Genomic DNA, 23,085 nt, shown 5'->3' with positions numbered 1-23,085 from the left:
TTTGTTTTAAGGCTATGATTACAGCAAGTATGGAAATTTATTATTAGTCCATGACACTATATTTCTTATATTTGTCATACAAAGTCATGTTTTTTTCCTTAAATAGGACTTCAAATTTGTGTTTTGAAGTATAATTTAATGTTTGGTTTTCTAACTGCTTTTACAACAGCTACTTTAACTCACTCAGTGATTCACTGTGTTAGGAGTGCTATGAGATAGAAGCTGGGACCCAAAGTGGGTCCTTAAAGAATCTGATGGGGAAAAAAACATAAAAGAAAGTAGACACATGCACAGGTAAGGGAACAGTAAAGGACATAAGAGCCAAAATGTATGGTTTGGTGCCAAGAGTTTATAGGAAACTCTTCCCCAAGTAAGCTAACTACTTTTCAAAAGGCAGTATAAATAACAAACAAAAGCAGTCAGAGAAATCTGAGTTGAACATCTCAGTTCCTTACTTACCAGCTTTAAATTCATGGGCAAGATATTTAATTTCCCTGAGACTCATCCATAAAGTGGTGATAATAGCTTGGAGGAAAATGCTTCTTTCCCACTCCTGATGTTTCCTTCCATGTGGAGGTTCATGGGTGGGGCACTCTCCTAGCATAATACTCCTAGCCTCTTTGTTCTTCTTACTTATGCCTTCCAGAAATAAGGTCAATCTCATTGGTCCATTTGGAAGGAAAAAGACCTATGTTTGATTAGCCTCTTCCTCCTCCTTTTCTTTTTGGGGAGAACTGCCTCAGGCTGTTTTACATGGGTACCCTCCCAAGAAGATTCTCTTGTCTGTGCCTATAACCGTCTGTGTACATCTAAATAATTCCTTATTTCATTATTGGTAAGCCAATTTTTCATTAATATAAGCCAGTCTTCAATATTGTTTTTGGTTTTATTTGTTTAAGTGTGACATTTTGCTTAACAATTATCTTTCTCCTTCTGAAGAAGTTTATTTGAAAGTGGTTTAGAACTCGAAGTAGAGTACTAGTTACTAGGTTCCTAGACCTTTATATCAACATACTTTGTAGAGTTGTAATAAGCATTAAGTGAGGTAATACATATAAGACTCTTGAGACAGTGCCTGAAGCATAGTAACCACTCAAAATATGGTAGCTGTTTCTATCGCTACAATAACCACTACTGCTATCAGGAAAGATTCGAAAATTAGATAGTAAAGGGTGCCAATTGTAAAGCATTTATCAATTCACTATAAAACATCTAGGTAAAATTCAAATAAAATACCTTCTAACATTACATCAGTAAAAACAAGATATTTCCACTCACTGAAAGAGTATAGCCTGTGATGACGTTAGTTATAATACAGAATGTGGAATAATATATGTTTTATTTATAAAGTCAAAACAAACATTTGCCAGGGAACATTCTTTACAGCCTACAAAATCCTCAGTAACTAATCCATACAGAAAATGAATGTAATGTGGATAAACAAAATCAGACAATACTTTAGTGCATAAAATATGAAATTTTTAACAATATTTTAGGGTCAGTTTGACATCTAAAAGATTTAAGAGAAAATATGCTAGAATCAGTTTATTTATAAATTTATCTGGTTCAGAAATATGCTAGAAGCACACTCAAAACACCTAAAGACATTTCATATGATATAAAACTATATATAACAGAAAAATGATTCTTCAAAATGAGCCCAGGAAGCTCACTAATAATAGCAAGATTTATTAATATGAGATCTACAGACATTTAGGAGTTTTATGAAACCCTTGAAATTATTTGTGAAATGTCATGCATGTGTGCATGCATGTGTGGTTAAAATCTTTCACTACATTCTAAAAACTTCACCATTCAAAAAATGTAAAGATAGTGAAGCAACATTTTATAATTATAGTGGCCACTTCCAGTTCATCCGTTTATCCAGATTTTCTAGTAAGTTTTCCTGCCATTTATTTTCAATTTAGATATCAGTACATGAAAAACTTTTAAAGAATAAAAAAAAAATCTACAGAAAATAATCTACTTTATAAAAATGTCTATTTACCTTTTAAGTGTTCTTCTGATTTTTTTTTTTTTCATTATCATGTGATGTTTTTACTGTTGTTCTCAAGTTCATTGTCTTATTTTCCTGAATTCCTTTGGTTGGTAGTTTTTCAAAAATGTCTTCAACGTAACTGCTGTTCTTCAAACCATCGGGCAGTTCCCAAAATGAAGTTCTTGTACATGTATCAAACAAAATGGTACTCTGGAAATGTTTTCCACTACCAACTTTCTTTCTCACTGTTAAATTTCTAGAATGTGATCTTTTACTAATACGAATTTTCCTTAAGAGGTTCTTACAGACATCTTTCCTCTTTGCAGATTTCTGTTTACACTTTTGTTTCTCAGTGCATGTAAAATTTATATTTTGTTTTTTGTAACAATTTTGATCTAACAATGGGAAAATAGGCTTACCCTGTAATTTATATTGGATTTTCAGTAGATTCAGTAGCAGTAATTGCATCAAGATGAGCTGAATCTTTAGAATAAGTTGCGAGACCAGATGCAACTAATATATCTGCCAAATTCTTTTTCTCATGAATGACATCTACTTTCAGTTTTGTTTCAGAATTATATTCCCTAAACTGAAAAACTAGGTCTGGTTTACTTAGGAAATCTCGAAAAAAGCTTTTGGCTTCTTCACTCCAATGTTTTCCTTTAGCAGGTAAGATACCATATAAAATACATGGATAACTCAGCCTTGGCAAATTCAAAAGTTCCTCAGGAACAACTTTAAGATTTATAATTTCTGAATAATGTATATAAAAAGAAAATCCATAGTCAATCAACACAAGACATAAAGACTGAGGTGAGACTTCAGAAATTTCTACTCTATTCCACTGATCTTCCGATTTATATTTGAACAAACAACTAGAACCGGGAATTATGAACTCCTGAGGCAATGTTTGTAAGGTCTCCGGGAGATCAGAAAGCAACATAAAAAGATATTTCATTATGTCGAAGAAATCTTCTAACTGAATACTGAAGTCTGATGGATCAGAAACAGCAGTTGCAATACCAGAATACTGCCTATCATTTTGGAATTGAACCCAAGTAAATGATTTTATTGTGCATGATGATACAGGAGTCTTAGATTCAAAGTTGTAAACAATTTCTGTAGGTCTAAGTTTGTTTTCTTCAACATGAACTGTATTCAAATTTAAGTATTCCAAAAGTAACAGGTCACCTACCAAAATTTCTACTTCCCAAACAGCATCTAAATATTTCAGGAAAAGAATATTTATTTCCAAATGAGCAAATAAGCACTCAAATGACATGTTCTTAGAATTTTCAAACCAAATCCATTTACAAGGTACAGCTTGTCTAGGAATATTTCTTATTTCATTACTAAGCAGCTTGGTATTACATACAGGCACTATTTCATAGATACCACAATCTACTAAAAAAACAAGTACTTTATCACCAACATACTTTTCTTCCACTTTTGATCGATGCCATTTCAAGGTATTTTTAGATTTTGCCAAGCATTCTAAACCTTTTTCAATACTTTCCATTGATAAAAAGGGAGAATTTTTTTCTTCTTTAGTAATTAATACTATTAAATCTGATAAAATCTTTTTATTTTTGGATAACTTCACATAAAATCTTCCACTTTTTGAAACATTAAGCATTTCAGCTTTTTCAAGTTGTCCAGGTTTGAATTCTTCGAAAGGAATTTTAAACAGCTGTTGGTTCGAATTCATAGAACCTTCAGACTCATTTGATTTTCCTTTCTTCATTTCATTATTATCACCTGGGCTCACCTTTTGAGCAAGAACCTGAGGCATTTGCAATGCTGACTTCTGTAGTTTTGAACACGCTTTCCATTTCAGTAGTTCATTAATGACACATCTTTCATCACAAATCAAATTCACTTCCCATTTCTGATCATGCTTTTTCAAAAATTCACAATAAACTGTTTTGTTATGTACTTTCGAAGTAAAATAATCCACAGTTTTGTCATCCCATATTTCATCAGGCTCATTCCATTTTACTCCACTAAGAAAAGAATGGATTCCTAACTGAGGAACAGTTAAAAATTCCCTCTGAAGTTCATAAATTTTACATGTGTTTACTATTGCAGAGTTACCATAGTCAATAAATTCTACTTCAAAAGAATTTCCTGGCAAAATTTTCTTAATAACTGCCCTGTAAATGGCACTGTCACCAGAATATTCTGCAACTACAAGATCTCCCACTAGAGGTGTAACTGATTTTTTCTCTTTCAATCTCCTTGCTGTTGTATTTAGAGCATCAGCAAGTCTGATAATTATACTTTCATTCTCAGCAAGCTGAATATGGAAACTTGCTGGATTACTGATATTAGATACATACCCTTTAACTTTGGCATTCAAATAAATTTGGGGTTGAGGAAGGTCTTTAATCCGTGGCCTGATAAGGTCATATGGGTTTTGTGAGGATGTTTGATTTAATGCTCTGATAAAAGATTGTGATACAACCTTTAGTGGTTTTTGACGCACACCCCTGTTCTCAAGAATATGTGCAGCTCCAGGGGCAATTTTTATACCTTTAAGCCCATCATTCAAAGAATTCTTCATTTTGTTTTTTGACACAGGTTCCATTTTATAACAAACTGATGGCTTCAAAAACCTGGCATATATACTTTTGGGATGCATCAATTGATCCATTTTTCTTTCGGAATATGTTACTGGACTAGTTTTATTAATCACATTATGGCGATAGTTGTTTCCTGTTCTGCCTTTCAAAGAAGTAGTAAGTCTCTTATTCTCATTTATTTTATTACTCTTTTCCATGCAGCATGCTTGGTCACAATGTCTTTTTCCATAAGCATGAAGCAACACTTTAATTTTCTCATTTATATATTGAGATTCATCATACAATTCTACACCAAGCTGTCCATCTGACTCCTGGGACAATATTATCGCCTTTAATGGTTTTCCCAAGAAATTGTCTTTAAACCAACTACTGATTTCTGCTGGAATATCTACATCTCTAAGATCTGACAAAAAACACTTAATAGCTTGCATAGGTGTAAACAACAACTCTGGAAACTGAGCTGAAATGGCCCTCAACATATTTTCTCCTACTAATTGCTTATTTCCAAAGTCTACAAAATAGACTTGAAATTCAGATGATGAATCTGTTGGTACTGCTAAAGCTCTATATGAGAGACCATCCTCTACATACTTAGATATGCACACTCTCATTTTATTACAATCATATTTTGGACAATTTTTGAGTTTACTGCTCTCTGTGATTTTTGTTTCTATCATCTCTAGATCTTTATTATTTCTGCCAAGCTGGCAATAAAACTTTTTGGGACTATATATGTGAGATATATATACTTCTTCTTCACTTCCAATTTTTATATTAAAGGAAGAATAACAGTAACTGTAAAGACTAACTAAAGATGGGAATGTCTCTGATAATGTGATATACTGAGCAGAGCCACAATTCATAAGAAATTCTTTTGCACTAGTAAATGAGGATTGTAAATCCACTAAGTTATATAAATGGTTGGGATGTATAATAACTAAGGCATAGATGATACAAGTCAATAACCCTCTAGATGAAGAGATAAAATTCCACAAGTCTCTGAATGCTTTTCTTGTCCAACTGAATAATTTACAACTAACAGGATCAATAAAATGGTTAAGACAACATCTGAAGGCTTGGCTTTCTAGCAAGAGAAAACGTGGGTTAATTGCACAAAGATCTTTAATTAAAACCCTTTTTTGGTAACCATAGTCAACAAATACTATGTCAACTTCTTTTGATACTTGAGTCAAAACAGCAGCTCTATACCACTTCCCAGAATACTTAGCAACACAAGCAGTCTGCCCAATCTCGTAAGGATCAGAATGAATACTATAGTAATTTTGAATTTGCTCCATTAGTAATTTTAGGTCTTCTAACTTACATTGGAGCTGGCACGAAAAGTCACCTGGGCCATAATAATAGGAACATTTAACTTCAAGAACTGTTCCTGGTTTAAAACTATATTCTTTATAAGACCAGGATGACTCAGGTCCCACAGACAAGGTGAAAGGATTTTTTAAATCTGAGACATTAACAGCTGGGGACTTTGGCAAAGACAAGTTATTTTCTACTAGGTTATTTGAAAGGTACTTTTTAGATTTAGGTCCTTCAAGAAGGGCAGATATGACTTTTTTAATATTAACTTTGTTTTTAGATTTTGAATTTAACATTGAATATTCACTTACAGATTTTGGAAAATATTTTAGTTCTACTTGACAATATTCTGCATATCCAGCTTGTAACATAAGAGAGATAACATCAATATTTTCTGAGGCTTCAACACTTTGAATATTTACGGTGTATTTGTCATCTTTTTTTGCTATAACCTGAAGCAAAATTGCTTTGTTCAAAACTAATTTTTTAAAATAATCAATTGCAGCCTTAGTCCATAAATCTTCAACAGGAAATATATGTGCAAGTGAACAGCACATTGCTAAGGCAGGTAACTCACAAAATTCTGGAAGCAAAATTTTTACATCAAAAAATGGTATGGAATCAGTATTACCATAATCCAAAAAATAAACATTAATCTTATAACCATTAATTTCAGTGATGACAGCTCTGTAAAAACGTCTGTCCTTGCTATATCTAGCACAACAAAATAATCCAGGTTCAGGTTTTCTTAGAATCATTTCATCGTTTTCACACAAATCATAAAATTTGTTTATATTTTTCATTATTTCTTGAAATTCATTCTGATGGTCATTAGTGCGTACCCAGAAATTTGATGGGTTTAATACATATGCTATAAAAGCTATGTAGGCAGCCTCTATCTCCATTTCTACTGTTTCAATGGGAAAACCTACTTTTAAAATGCCTTTTTTATTTAGAGAGTCTATTGACCATTCAATGTTTCCCATAAAACTCTCAACTGCAAAACTGTTTACATCAGACACACTTGTCTCACTCAAGATATTGGATATTTTTGAATCAGACATCGGACAAAGTACTTGTGTGCCTACAGTCTTCAGTAGACACTTAGAATTAACTGTAGACTCTTGAGTTTGTAATGTCACGTAATACAAATGCTCATCCTTATTGAACCAATCAATGTGTGCATATACCACTTGTCCTAATAAGGCCTGTTTAAATATACTCAGTTGAAATGTTCTTGCATCTCTATCTTCACTGTGCAAACATGTCAGAGAACATGGAAATGAAAATAATGGTACTAAAATAAAATCTTGTTTAAGTTTCTTTACATAAATTGAGGGTATAGCCTCGCTACTGCCATAATCCATAAACCAAATTTTTACTTGATTTGGGGGCAAGAGCTGCTGAAGAATTCCTCTATGCCACTGTCCATTTCGCCTTCTGGCAACACAAAGTAGTCCAAAATTATCACATGTGGGACTAGTTTCTTGACAGATGGTATCATAATGTAAAGTCATATGTGCTGTCAAGTTTTCTAGTTCTGGAGTCCATTTAATTAACTGACAATAAAATTTACTTGGGCTCAATGCAGATGATACCTTTACACTTTCAGTACTTCCTACTGACAAAGATGGCTGCAACTTATCCAGAACATGTTGAATATCAAGTGAAGTGTCTTTATCACCTAATGACAATTCAGGTCTTTTATGTTGCGATAAATCTGGCATTTGTTGAGGGAATTCTTCTAACATTTCTACAATAAGACGAAATGAATCTCCATCAACAAGTCTTCCTAATTGTAACTCGAGAGCCTGAGATATAATTTTTGGCACTTCAAAAAGAAACATTTGCAGAGGTAAAATAGCTTGCACATAACCTTTCACTTGTATTCCTACTAATGACTTGAAATAATTCAAAGCTTTAGGGGACCATTTTTCCCCAACTGGTAGTATATTTGCAAAAATACCAAATACTACCCGTGGCGGTAGCTCAAATAAGTTGCCACAGGCTGAAGCAATCTGTGGACCGGCAACTCTTAGTTCTTCTCCACGATCTATGAGGAGCACTGTATAGAGTTCATTTTTCTTTTCCACGACTCTTCCTCTCTGCCATTCTCCAGATACTCTTTCTTCCACCAAACAAAATTCATCAATTTCCACATTATTTTTCACTTTTGGAGTATGTTGTATTTCTCTCTGCAATATGTGGTAGTCAAACTCACATTCATTATTATTTATGCCTTGAAATTTCACCAGAATATCCTTGGGAAGACATTTAATATGTGATATTGTCAGATCCACATCTAAAAATGTTGGTAAGAGAGATGTAGAATCCATTTTCTAAAAAGCAAATAATAATTACTCATTAGCTATCAAAGTTAACTGCAATTAGCCTTATGTTTGGCATATAAACATAAAACTAAAAATAATTATATGCCTGTATTTTATCAAATTTAAACATGTTGATAAAAATTATACACACCGAATAAGATGCTGGTGAAATAAACAAAATCTAACATTCACTCTTTTCTATACTTTCAAAATTTTTCATTGAAATATTACAAAATCTTTTTTTAATAGGAAGAATATCATCACTGGAAAACAGAGAGGAGCAACCTTTATTTTCCAGAAACTTTAACAAATTCCAGCTGGATATTGGACAGGTGTGGTGTAATGAAAGGAGCCAAATTAGCCTCATTGGGGACCTCCTTCTCCTGTGAGACAACCACTTTCCTTCATGCAGACTCTTTCCAACAATCTATAACTCAAAGAGGTGAGTGCTAGAAGAAAGGGCAGATGGTGAACCAAAAAGGGGCACATTGTTTGCACTCCCCACTTTATGCTGAATTTGCAATATTTGGACTCTTATCAGTATCATTATGCAACCCCGGGATTCATCTTTGATTGAGGGAAATCAGCTGAGACCTGGACACCAATAAGGGAAGCCAAGCATAGAAAGACACTGAAGTAGATTAGGTACATCCACGCCTTATCACTGGCATGACTGGCCACAATGAGTGGAAAAGGGAAGGAATCTATAGCATCAAGGCAAAATTTTCTACCATAGATAATCTGTGGATTTTCAGGATTCTAAAAATAAGGCAAATATGCAAGAAATATAAATAATCCCCAATTTCAGGCAAGAACCATCGTCTACTGTGACAGAATACAGCTCAACTCTTCCTTGACTCTGAGTTAACAGTCGACAGGCATCAATTTATTTCTATGAGGACGAGTAAGAGAAAAACATTGCATGCCCTCCCCTCAAAAATGAGGGATCCTCTTAAAAAAAAAAAAAATGGAAATGCTACTCCATAGAAATAGATGTACGGAAAGAAATAGCAAAGTCCTGTTCTCGAAAAGGTCAAAAGGTGAAAATATAACAACTAATATTAGGATGAACTATACACACATGATAGATTTAGAACTATAATGGGAAAATGAAACCTAAAATAAAGATAAATTAGAAGAAAATTTTGACAGAATACCCCAAAGCTCAGAGGAAAAAGATAAAAAGATGAAAGAGGAGTATATAGGGCCAGAATATAAAGTCTCACCAAAGTCTAAATGTTGTCATTATTTAGTCACAGGCCTTCACCCAATTCCTATACTTTACTCAGTTTATAGCCCCCATTAATTCCTTACATCAAGAGACAACCAGGTACTCTAAAATAATCCTATACTGCATTATACCAAAACTGTCTTCCTGGCATTCACCTAAAAGGCCCTGTGACCATTCACATGGGTATATGGGAAAGAAAACATTTACATACATCTTTCAGGAACCATGGCACCCTTCTTAATGTATAAAAAGTAGATGTACCCAGGAGATCTCCTTCATTAAACAGAGGTGGTATATACAGAACATATAAGACAAAGCAAGCCCAAAGGCACAAGGAAGTTTTTAAATAGGTTATTCAAACTATCAAAAATCTACTCCTCCACATCACTGTCTCTCCATCAAACAATACAGATGGCCTCCTGGGGAATTTCACATCAGAGGGGGTAAACATCTGGTTTATACATGGCTCTCACTTAATGCCAGTGACATCCAGAAATACATTGCTGAGGCATTACACCCCAACCCGGGTGGGGGGTGGTAATCGGGGCAGGGTGTCAGACTAAGAAATGAAAGAAAATCTTCACAGTAGAAAGACCTACCATTACATCTACTTTGCCTAAAGAAGAAATTGCTTGAGTTAATAACCTATGCATATTAATATATAATGGCTAATAGTTTCTGCAGGATGATTAGGAATGCTGAAAGAATAAGACTGGAAGACTTACTACAAAAAAGTCTGAAGAAGAGGTATATGAATGAGCCTCTATGAATTGGTACATAGGAAAATTTTAGGTCCCATGTGATGCTCACCAGAGGGCCCCACAATAAAAAAAATATCTTAATCAGGTAGACAGCATAATCTCTCCTGTCAGTCAGGATGTCAGTCAACCTCTTTCACCTGCCTCTACAGTGCTTACTCAACAGGATCATGAAGAAAGTTCCAAGTGTTATGGATAAAGCTCCTATCCTTGGGTGCCTAAAGACCAAATGAAAATAATTCAAAGAAAATTCAAGTATATATATACATCTTTTTAATTATATGTATTTATATATAAAATGTATATATATCTTTTAAAATATATTATATAAATATATATTTATATAATGTATATATCTCTTAAAATATATAACATATAAAATATATTTATATATAAAATATATTCTATATATAATATAGATTATATATTATACAAATATATTTATAAAATATATATTTATATATAGAATTTATATAATATATAAATATAATATATATTTTTAGTATATATTATATAAAAATATATTCTATAAATATATTTATAGAATTTATATAATATACAAATTTTAAATGCTATAAATATATTTATAGAATATATTTTTATATAATATATACTAAAAATATATATTATATTTTTATATTTTATATTTTATATATTTATATTATATATTTTTATATAGTATATATTATATTATATGTTTGTATAATATATAATAAATTATATTTATATATATTTATATAAATATAATAAATATGTTCATATATTTATATAAACTATATATTACATTTATATATAATATATATAAAATTTAAAACTAATTATTTTACAAAATGAACAAATAAATTATTTTAAAGACATAATTTAAATCAAGATGTTCTAAATCCAACCCCTACTCAAATATAACAATCCTTAGAAGACTACTACATCACAGAAAGTACTTACACTGTATACACAGGATTCAGATATCAGTACTCAATTAATTGTGTGAAATTTGGCAAACTGTTTTTCCTTAGAATCAGACTCTAAATCTGTAAAATGAAAAGTTTAATTAAATTAGGGTTTTTCAAACCATTTTTCTGCAGTCAAAATCTTAAACAAATGTAAAACGCAAAAGGTATTTTTTGCAAAAATCAAAATACCTATAAAGAGGATTCATTAGTGTTCTAACAATTTCATACGTTTATAAAATTTAATTGTGAAGTCAGTAAATGAAACTAATGAAGTTATTCTATTAAACACAAGCCAATAGCAGCCTCATCATATAATTTGACTTACGATGTTTGATAGCACAGTATCGGGAAAATCAGGCTCACAAATATGGAACAGTCTACCTGCTTCCAAAATTACACATGATCCAACACAGACAGAGCAAACAAAAATATGGGAGAGCCACAACTTAAATAATCAATGAGTTAATCTAATGGCACTAACTAGTGCTCTTCTCTGCTTTTAAATTTAGTATATAATATTTGAATGTTTTGTATAAAAATTATATGTAAAAAAATCAAATTGAAATCCAAAGTCCCCAAACACCTGAATTAAATCTAAATAAAAAATATACAGAATCACAGTTCCCCTGAGGTTTGAGGAAAATATAATCTGCAAACACTATTAAAATTGATAGGGAAAACTCTTTCTATACTAAAATTTCCTGATTCTATAGAACATATATTATAGATAATGGCACTCATTGAAGTTTATCTTCTATAAATTAACATCAAATAAGTCTAGACCAGTAGAGTCCACTAGAAACACAATTAAGCCATATATATAAAGTAATCCAGTAACACCATTAAAAAGTAATTAAAAAGAGAAATCTATTTTAACTCAATATACCCAAACCACTATCATTTCAACATGTAATCAACATAAATTATGATATTTGATTTCTTTTTAATACTAAGTCTTCAAACTATGGTGTACATTTTACATTTAGCATACATCTCAATTTGGACTAACCACATATCAAATGCTCAATAGCTATATGTGGTTAGTGACTACAGTATTTCAAAGTACAGGTCTAGAACTATGATACAATTTTACGTTTTAAATATAAATTTTGTCAAAAATCTTAAAGCAGGTAAAATAATAGTTCCTTGTATTAATAACTCCTTATAATGCTTTAAATTTTTTAAAGGATTTTAGTACACTAGTTTAACTGATCTTCACAATAAGATTCTTCATTTTTCAGAGCACAGAACTGAAGATCAATTGAAACCAAAATTCATCAAAACGGAAATGTAAAAAGAGATTCAGGTTTCTGATTAGGTTTTCTGATTATCAGTCCAGTGCACTACGTACATTATTTCCACTGCTTTACACTGTTGTTTCAACTAAACTACATAAACATGGAGAAGAACCAAAATAAAAATGAAAGATGCAAATACAAAAAAAAAAAAACCCACACAAACAAACAAGCAAAGCACCATTCTGGGACAGAATGTGCTTATTAATTCTTCCTTTTTCAAAATTTAAGATCATTCTGCTCAAACTTTGGCAATATTCTGGCAAGGTTACTATGTTCCAAAAGACTGATTCAAGTTGAAGCATCTGTGCTTTGGTTTTCCTCCTCCCGTCTTTTCCATATATTCAGAATGGTTTCTAGATTCACCTTGTTAATGACACTGATGTGATGAAAATAAAACTGGGTATACTATTTGAGTATGCATATTTCAAAATCAGGGCTTAATTTTTTTTAACGTTCTTTACTGAAGTTCACAAAGAGGAGTATTTTTTCCCCAAGGGAACATTTGGGGGCATCTGGAAATACATTTAGTTGTCTTAACTGAGGTAGAAAGTGAGTGCTACCAGTCTCTAGTGGGTAGAAGCCAGGGATGCCGCTGAATATCCTATAATGCACAGCAGAGCACATTCTTCCACAAACAAAGAATTATTCAGCCCAATATGTCAACAGTTCTGAATTTGAGAAACTGCTTTAATGAGAGAGCAAAAACAAACACCAGGTAGATAAAAGAACTAATTTATTGAAACTATCTAAAAGAAGTAGAAGAAAATACAAGAATATTTTTCTAATCTTACTAAGGGAGACATCTTTTAGGAGACAAAACCCAGAGGCCATACAATTTTTTAAATATATTAATTTTGTTAATTATAGGCAAAAAATGAAGCTGTAAACAACATTGAAATCAATTTAATTTACTGCATGAAGGATTTTCTCAAGACAAATATCTTCATCATCTATGACTCCACTATCATTCCACTCACAATCCACCAGGAAATTCTACTGGGTTCATCTCCAGAGCATATAAAAATCTGAAACTTGCAGTTCTGCTGCCACAATCCTGGTCTAAACTACCTTCCTCTGTCATCTGTGATACTACTTTCCTCACTAGTCTTTTAGCCTTAACCCCACCCTATCCCAACCTGTGAATATTCTTAGCATTGTAACCAGAGTGATCTTTTTAAAATATAAGATACAATATGCTGAGAGAGAAAAAAAAAAATCAGTGGCTTCTAATTTCACTGAGTGAAAATTAAAGCCATCAAAATGGCTTCATGAAGTCCAAAAGGGCTAACCATCACCACCATCACCACCAACACCAAAACCTCCCATGGTTTCTCTTACCTTATTTCCTATTACACTCCCCTCACTTATTACACTGAAGCTACAATGCCTCCCTTGCCATTCCACGAATCTTTCCACCTTTGGGCTTTGGGCTTAACTGCTGTCAGAGCACAGCTTGCTTCCTCACTTCCTTCAAGTTTTGGTCAGAAGATCCCCTTTAGGTGAAGCATTCCCTGACTATTCTAATTAAAACTGTAATCTCCCACAAATTTAACAGTCCCTAGCCCCTCCCTACCCTCTCTATCAAAAGCAACAAAAAAGTTCTATTAAACTAGTGGTTCTCAAACCTTTGTTCTCAGGACACATTTATAGTCCTACAAATCATTAAAGATCTCAGAGAGTTTTCATTTATGTGACTTATATCTACCAACATTTATCATTTTAGAAATAAAAATAGAAATTTTAAATATATTTAATTCATTTAAAAATACTAAACCCACTAAAAACATAGATATTTTCATGAGAGATGGTTATATTTCCTAAAACCAAAAAAAATAGTGAAAAGTGACATGGTTTTATAATTTTTACAAATCTCTTTAATGTCTGCTTAATAGAAATTAAGCTGGATTCTCATATCTGCTTCTACATTCAATGTGTTGCAATAGGCTATTCTGAGTGAAGGATGTGAAGAAAATCTAGCTATACAGACACGTAGTTGGAGAAGGGAGGAGAACATTAAAAGCTTTTTCATATAACTGAAGACATTCTTCTTTGATATGCACAACAACTCAATGAGTAGTAGTTTCTTCGAAGTTAGTTTACAGCGTGGAATATAAAATCATAAGGGAACTTTTTGTATTGTTAACTTAAAAATCTACTGGCCTACCTATCTTGTACTTTGAAATATTTAAATATGCATGATTTTATAAGATATCACATGGATTAATTTGAAAATATTGGTTAGATGTATAGATCTTCCATATGTCGACATACTACACTACCCAACATTCCCAAATAAAACTGACTGGTATCACCAGCAATCTCATCAGAAAAGTCATCAAATTTGGGGATACCATCAAACTCAGAATGGCAGACATAACTTTCCTGACTTTTCTAATTTTTGCTTTAAAACTTGGATTTTATCATTGACAAATACTGTCAGCTGTTTTCCTCCAAGTGAGGAGCTTGCTTCAATGTGCCAAGTACCCAAATCTGACTCAGTCTGCCACACTGGTTTGCAGCTCAAATCGTTACATCAAATGCTTTTCCTAGAGTCAATCTGCACAGTTCAGTATCAACAGATGTGCTTTTATGAGTACCTCCCATTTCATCACATGGAATATTAAAAAGACATATTTTCAAGGATCATGCTTCAATATCATTCATTTTTACTGCCAGATCAAGGACATTTTAAGGTGAAACTGCCACCTTTTTTATTGCAAGTGTTTGGTAGTAAATAATAAAATGACTACCAATAGTTTGGTGCCATTGCCTTGATTCACAGCAAGGTGCCAGCAGTTTTACCCACCATTGCTTTTGCACCATGAGTGTCAACATTAACACACTGAAAAAGCTAAACATTGACAAGATGCCAAGTTTATTCATGGGGAAATAATAATATTTTCAAAAAATGGTCCTAAAAAAAAATGGATACCCACATGCAAAAGAATGAAGTCAGACCCCGACCTCACACAATATACACGAGATGTTCTCAGACTTACGATGGTTTGACTTAAGGTTTTACAGCTTTACAGGGAATTTTTGGGGACATAACCCCTTAGAAATCTAAGAGCTCCTTGCAACTTAAAAAGGAGGTACAGTTTCTACTGAATGTGTATTGCTTCCACACTATCGTGAAATTGAAAATCCTAAATTGAACCATGGTAAGTCAGGGACCATCTCTTTTGTTGCCAGCATTAAATGCATCTTCAACTTACAGTATTTTCAATTTAAAATGAGTTTATCAAGTTTATCTCGGCTGGGCGCTGTGGCTCATGCCTGTAATCCCAGCACTCTGGGAGGCCAAGACGGGTGGATCACGAGGTCAGGAGATCGAGACCATCCTGGCTAACACAGTGAAACCCCATCTCTACTAAAAATACAAAAAATTAGCTGGGCGCAGTGGAGGGCACCTGTAGTCCCAGCTACTTGGGAGGCTGAGAGGCAGGAGAATGGCGTGAACCCAGGAGGCGGAGCTTGCAGTGAGTTGAGATCACACCATTGCACTCCAACCTGGGCGAAAGAGCGAGCGAGACTCCATCTCAAAAAAAAAAAAAAAAAAAGATGTAATCTCATTGCAAGTTGAGGAGCATCTGCACAAAAAGCTACTGAAAATGGATAAAAAACCTATGGATAAGAACTAAAGCTGTCAATCCCTTAAAAAATTTGAAATAAATCTTCATGACTATTATGATTTAAATGTTTGCCCCCTCCAAAACTCACATTGCAACTTAATCACTGAGATGTGGGACATTCGATAGGGGTGAATAGGTCAGGAGTGTACTGTCCTTATAAATGAATTAATCCATTCATGGGTTAACGGGTTATCAGGGAGTGGGATTGGTGGCTTTATAAGAGAAGGAAGAAAGACTTGAACTAGCATGCTCACCCCCTGTCCATGTGATGCCCTGTACCACCTCAGGACCTGCAGAATCTCCACTAGCAAGAAGGCTCTCACCAGATAGGGCCCCTTGACCTTGGACTTCTCAGCCTCCATAATTGTAAGAAATAAATTCCTTTTCTTTATATATTACCCAGTTTCAGGTATTGCTATAAGGAACAGAAAACATATCAAGACAATAACCTAATTAGGCAATGGCTTCTTAAATATGGTTCCAAAAGCACAAGTGACAAAAGATTAAAACAAAGATCAATTGAACCATCAAAGTTTAAAAAAAACCTGTGCTCCAAAGGACCCATCAGAAAAGTGAAAAGTCAACCCCCCAAATGGCAGAAAATATCTGCAAATCATCTATCTGATAAGGGGCTTGATGCACAATATATGCAAAGACCTCAAACTTAGCAATGGAAAGACAATCCAATCTAAACACAGGCAAAGGATTTGACTACGTATTTCTTCAGAAAAGATACACAAAAGGCCAATAAGCATATAAAAAGACAGTCAACATCATCAGTCACTAGGAAAATGCAAACTACAATGAAATGCTGCTTCAGACACACTAGGATGACTTGTGTTTTAAAAAATGAACAATTACAAGTATTAGCAAGAATGTAGAGAAATGAGAACCCTCCTGCAATCTGCATCTGTAAAATGGTGCAGCCATTTTCAAAAAGTTTGGTGATTCCTCAGAAACTTAAACAGCAATTCCATTACTAGATACAGATCAAAGAAAACTGAAAACACACATCCACACAAATATCTGGACAGGACCATTCTCAGTAGCATTATTCCTAACAACTAAAAGTGAAAACTACCCAAATTTCATCAACTGTTGAAGGAGAAACACAATGCAATAAATACAAAAATTAGCGGCGCATGGTAACGTGCACCTCTGGTCCCAGCTACTTAGGAGGCTAAGGTGGGATGGCTTGACCCTGGGGGACAGAGGTTGCAGTGAGCCGAGATCCTGCCACTGCACTCCAGTCTGGTTGACAGAGCAAGATTCTTGTCAAAAAAATAAATAAATAATAATAACATTTTTTTAAGAAAACACTTATTTTCCCATGGATTATATTAAGTGACAGTGATTTTTCCTTCTTTCTGATTTTTGCATTTCGAATTTTTCTATAAATGGCCATACATTTCTTCTCTGACAGTCAAGAAAAAAACACTGAAACAAAATTCTTTTCAAAATGCCATAAAGTTAGAAGAAAATTTAGAAAAACATTTGAAATATTTTAGGATAAGGTGGACAATCTTAAAAAAGATAGAAACCCAAAAACCATAAAAGGAATGAAGAACACAGTTAGGTACATATATGCTAAAACTGCTATACAGAAAAGAAAATCGGCCGGGCGTGGTGGCTCTTGCCTGTTATCCCAGTCCTTTGGGAGGCCGAGGCGGGAGAGATCAGGAGATTGAGACCAACCTGGCTAACACGGTGAAACCCCGTCTCTACTAAAAATACAAAAAATTAGCTGGATGTGGTGGAGGGCGCCTGTAGTACTGGCTACTCGGGAGGCTGAGGCAGGAGAATGGCATGAACCCAGGAGGCAGAGTTTGCAGTGAGCCGAGATCGTGCCACTGTACTCCAGCCTGGGCAACAGAGTGAGACTCTGTCTCAAAAAAAAAAAAAAAAAAAAAAAGAATAGCATATGAATAGACACATGACAGATTTAAAAAAAAAAAAAAAACTGTAACATGGAATATAAATGTAAAGCGTCCTTAACATAGAAATGTGTTCCATATCACTGGTATGGGGAAAAGAAAAATGAGAATTCCTCTTCCATGTACTGTGTTAGGAAAAACAACTGAATGATTATATCCAGAACAAATGAAGAAGATGTGGAGAATGAAAGTTCATATATTCCAGGTAAGAGAATAAATTCTTTTTTTTTTTTTTTTTTTGAGACGGTGAGTCTCGCTCTGTCGCCCAGGCTGGAGTGCAGTGGCTGGATCTCAGCTCGCTGCAAGCTCCGCCTCCCGGGTTCATGCCATTCTCCCACCTCAGCCTCCCGGGTAGCTGGGACAACAGGTGCCCGCCACCTCGCCCGGCTAGTTTTTTGTATTTTTTTAGTAGAGACAGGGTTTCACCGTGTTAGCCAGGATGGTCTCAATCTCCTGACTTCGTGACCTGCCCGTCTTGGCCTCCCAAAGTGCTGGGATTACAGGCTTGAGCCACCGCGCTCGGCCCGAGAATAAATTCTTATAATATTTTTGTCATGTAAACTTATAGCACCATTAATCTTAAAATCCTCACATCTTTTGATACCAAGATTACTCTTGGTAATCTATCCTTATGAATATAAGAATATATACTGGAAGATGTTTATTGAAACACTTATAAAATTAAAACTATAAAACACTGCTAGGAGAAATTAAAGAGGATGTAAATTAATTTTAAGGTATCAATTCTTCCTAAAGTCACCTACAGAACTGACATATACTCCCAATCAAAATCCTGGAATGCATTTTGGTAGAAATTGAAACCTTTTACGGAAATGCAAAGGAACAGAATGGTCTAAATCAGTTATAAATAAATAAACTGAAAAAGATTAAAGTTTGAGAACTTATGCTTACCTGAGTTTAAGACTAATTATAAAGTTACAGCACTCAGGACACTGTGGTACTGGTGTAGTACTGGTGTGGAAATGTAATTCACTGGAACAGATCATAGAATCCAGAATTAAGACCTAGATAAAGTCAATAAAAGATAAAACGATTTCAACCAAGGTGCCAGCAATTCGACAAATGATGCTTTAACTGTTAGACAGCCAAAAGCTTAAAAGAGGGAAAAAAAACTAACCATATGCAAAAATTTATTCTAAATGGAATATAAACCCACATATAAGAACTAAATGTATAAAACTTCTCAGAAAAAAATAGAAAATCATAGGTAACTTGACTTGGCAAAGATGTCTTAAATAGGACACAAAAAAATTCAAACTACTAAAGAGGGAAAAAAATGAATATATCAGAGTTTATCAAAATTAAAATATTTTGCTCTTCTAAAGACACAATAAAAAAACTAAAGGCAAGCCAGAGAGTGAGAAAATACAAAACATATAGCCTAGAACCTGTCTCTAAAATATATAAAGAACTTTTACAACTCAACAGTAAAAAAAAAATCCAATTTAAAAATAGGTAAAAGATTTAGCAGCCACTTTACCAAAGAGGATTTATGGATGGAAAATTAGCATTTGAAAAAGATGCTTAATATCATTGTCACTAAGAAAATGCAAATTAAATCACAATAAGATAACACTTCACATCCACTAGAATGACTGAAATTAAAGGGCAACCATACCAAACATTGGTGAGGGTATAGTGTAACTGAAAAGGTCACAGACTGCAGAAGGAATTGTAAAATGGTACAAACACTTGGAGAACAGTTTGGAAGTTTCTTTAAAAGTTAAATATATACCATATACCTTCCACATGACCCAGTCAATCCACTTCCGAGTATTTGCTCAAGATAAATGAAAATATATGTCCATGCAAAAACTTGTAGGAGACTGTTCACAGCAAGTTTACTTGTAAGAGCCCAAAACAAAACAACCCAAATGTTTGTCAACACAATAAACAATGGAACCATAGAATAGTCGTACCACATAAAATGGAAACTATCCAACAATAAAAAGGAATGCTGTAATCCCAGCACTTTAGGAGGCCAAGGCAGGCGGATCACCTGAGGTTGGGAGTTCGAGATCAGCCTGACCAACATGGAGAAACCCCGTCTCTACTAAAAATACGAAAGTAGCCAGATGTGGTGGCACATGCCTGTAATCCCAGTTACTCGGAGGCTGAGGCAGGAGAATCCCTTGAACCCGGGAGGTGGAGGCTGCAGTGAGACGAGGTCTCACCACTGCACTCCAGCCTGGGCAACAAGAGGGAAACTGTGTCTCAAAGAAAGAAAAAAAAAAGGAATGAAGCACTGATACTCATAAAAACATGGATGATTCTCAAAACAATTATGCTGAAACACAAAGAGGCAGAATACACAATTTATGAATCCATTTGTATAAAATCCTAGAAAATGCCAATTAATCTACAGTAACAGAAACATCAATGATTGACTTGGGTAAGGGGAGCGCAGGTTGGAGTGGGACCAAAGGAAACGTTTGAAAGTGATGGATATGCTTATGATGCCATTTATAGTGGCTTCATAGAGTATACATGTGTCAAATGTCAAATTGTACACTTCAAATATGTGGTCTATCTCAGATATACTTCACTAAAGCTATAAGACACACACACGTACACACACATGCACAGGCACACATGTGCAACCTGAATGTTCATTAATGGAGGAAAAGAATAATTCATAGAGGACCTATGTTAATATTTGTAATTACTAATAAAAAATTTCTATTCGCTCTGATCAACAGGTCTTAAGAATCCTGTTCAATTTGGGAGGAGGTCAGAGTAATATAAAAAAGATATTAAAATCATATCTTACATGTATACATGATCATGTGTTCGTATACAAATAGAGGAAAGTGTGACGGGTACATATCAAACAAATATATCAGGAGATGGAACTGGAAAAAGAGTTCCGGGGGGAAAAGGGAATTCACTTGACCCTCTGTTTTAGCTGACATGCTGTAAAGAGCTTATATTTCTTGTTAATTTCAAAAGGTTAGAAAAATTGAATGTATACCAAAGTGGTACAACAATTAAGTGATTCATCAAACATAAACTTCGTTAGAAAAGCACCTCCATACCTTAACTCTCTTTATGTCTTTTGGTCTACACTAACACACTCTCTCTCTTTCACACACACACACACACGCAACAACTCACACACAACTCGGCATTAGGATATCTCACACTCACACACACACCCTAGCATTAGGATCTCTTCCCAACACAATCCTAGCATATCTCACACACTCACACACACCCTGGCTTAGAATCTAATTCACACACACACCATGGCATTACGATCTCTTTCTCACACCTACACTGGCATTAGGATTATTCTCTCTCACACACACACACCCTAGAATTAGGATTTCTCTCACACACTCACACACAACCTGGCATTGGGATCTCTCCCTCACACACACATCCTAAAATTAGGATTTCTCTCACAGTCACACACACCCTAACATTAGGATTTCTCACACACACACACACCCTGACATTAGGGTCTCTCTCTCACACACACACCCTGACATTAGGATCTCTCAGTCACACTCACACACCCTGATATTAGGATCTCTCACACTCACACACCCTGGCATTAAGGTCTCCCTCACACACACACGCTGACATTAGGATCTCTCAGTCACACTCACAAACCCTGATATTAGGATCTCTCACACTCACACACCCTGGCATTAAGGTGTGTTACACACACACACTGACATTAGGATTTCTCTCACACGCACCCTGGCATTAGGGTCTCTCTCATACCCACACACCCTGACATTAGGATCTCTCTCACACTCACACACCCTGACATTAGGATCTCTCAGTCACACTCACACACCCTGGCATTAGGGTCGCTCACACACACACCCTGACATTAGGATCTCTCAGTTACACTCACACATCCTGACATTAGGATCTCTCACACTCACACAGCCTGGCATTAAGGTCTCCCTCACACACACACCCTGACATCAGGATTTCTCTCACAGTCACACACTCCCCGGCATTAGGATCTCTCCAACTCACACACACCCTGGCATTAGGATTTATCTCACACTCACACACACCCTGGCATTAGGATTTATCTCACACTCACACACACCCTGGCATTAGGATTTATCTCACACTCACACACACCCTGGCATTAGGGTTTCTCACACACACACACACACCCTCGCATTAGGATCACTCGATCACACTCACATACCCTGGCATTAGGGTCTAACACACACCCTGACAGGATCTCTCACACTCACACCCTGGCATTGGGATCACTTTGTCACACTCACACACCCTAGCATTAGGGTCTCTCACTCACACACACACACACCCTGAAATTAGGATCTGTCACACTAATACACCCTGATATTAGGGTTTCTCTCACATTCACACACCCTGGCATTAGGATCACTGTGTCACACACACCCTGGCATTAGCGTCTCTCTCACACTCACACACAGCTTGACATTAGGATCAGCCATCATTGACCTCATATGCTGGGTGCTCCCCTCTCTGATAACTGCACTTTTCGAGGAAGGGCTCTGCTCCCGGGTGGGAGAGCTGAGTCTGGGCCGCCGCCGCCATTAGAGGTAGGGAGAACGGAGGCAGCCGAGGATCCCACCACAGACTTCAGCTCCCAGCCCGCCCCTGGGAGGCCAAAGCCCCTGTGAGTCAGAGGAGAAAAGTGGGGAAGTACCATGGAAATCAATAGTACCTGAAGCAGGCTAACCATACATAAGCCGAGCTGGGGTTTACCAAAAATCTCTGCGGCGGGTCAGGCCGATCTTCCCGGAACTGGAAAAATACCGCTAGGGCCCAAGATGGCGGGAAACTCGGGCCCTGTACCCACCCCCTCATAATCCCGCAGGGGCCCCAGGGAGCATGTGCGGGCTTGAAGGCCGAATGTGGCGGGGAAGGCCTGCAGCTGCGCAAAGCGTCCCGCCTGACGCTGTCCCTGCCTTCCTGAGGGCGGACGTTGTGTGCGGCACGGTAAGTGTAGTGCCCACTGGGAGTTCTTGAAGCTGGCATTAGGCGCCAGGTGGGCAGCCTCACAGCCTTGTCTCTCA

General features: G+C 35.4%; 1 protein-coding gene across 1 annotated transcript; it reads right to left on the bottom strand.

The window, feature by feature from the left end:
* Window positions 1-1,322: 1,322 nt before the first annotated feature.
* TDRD15 (tudor domain containing 15) lies at window positions 1,323-22,853 on the bottom strand. The gene is made up of 4 exons (XM_007971351.3): window positions 22,775-22,853; window positions 18,944-19,056; window positions 11,160-11,245; window positions 1,323-8,237 (listed from the first exon to the last, which is right to left on the bottom strand). The coding sequence occupies exon 4, from the start codon at window positions 8,232-8,234 to the stop codon at window positions 2,427-2,429; it is 5,808 nt and encodes a 1,935-aa protein (XP_007969542.3). The 5' UTR covers window positions 8,235-8,237; window positions 11,160-11,245; window positions 18,944-19,056; window positions 22,775-22,853; the 3' UTR covers window positions 1,323-2,426.
* Window positions 22,854-23,085: the final 232 nt, after the last annotated feature.

The sequence above is a fragment of the Chlorocebus sabaeus genome, chromosome 14, assembly GCF_047675955.1.
Source record: "Chlorocebus sabaeus isolate Y175 chromosome 14, mChlSab1.0.hap1, whole genome shotgun sequence".
Classification (NCBI taxonomy): domain Eukaryota; kingdom Metazoa; phylum Chordata; class Mammalia; order Primates; family Cercopithecidae; genus Chlorocebus; species Chlorocebus sabaeus.
Note: the sequence above shows the minus strand (reverse complement) of the source record. Positions and strands in the feature narration are given on the sequence as shown.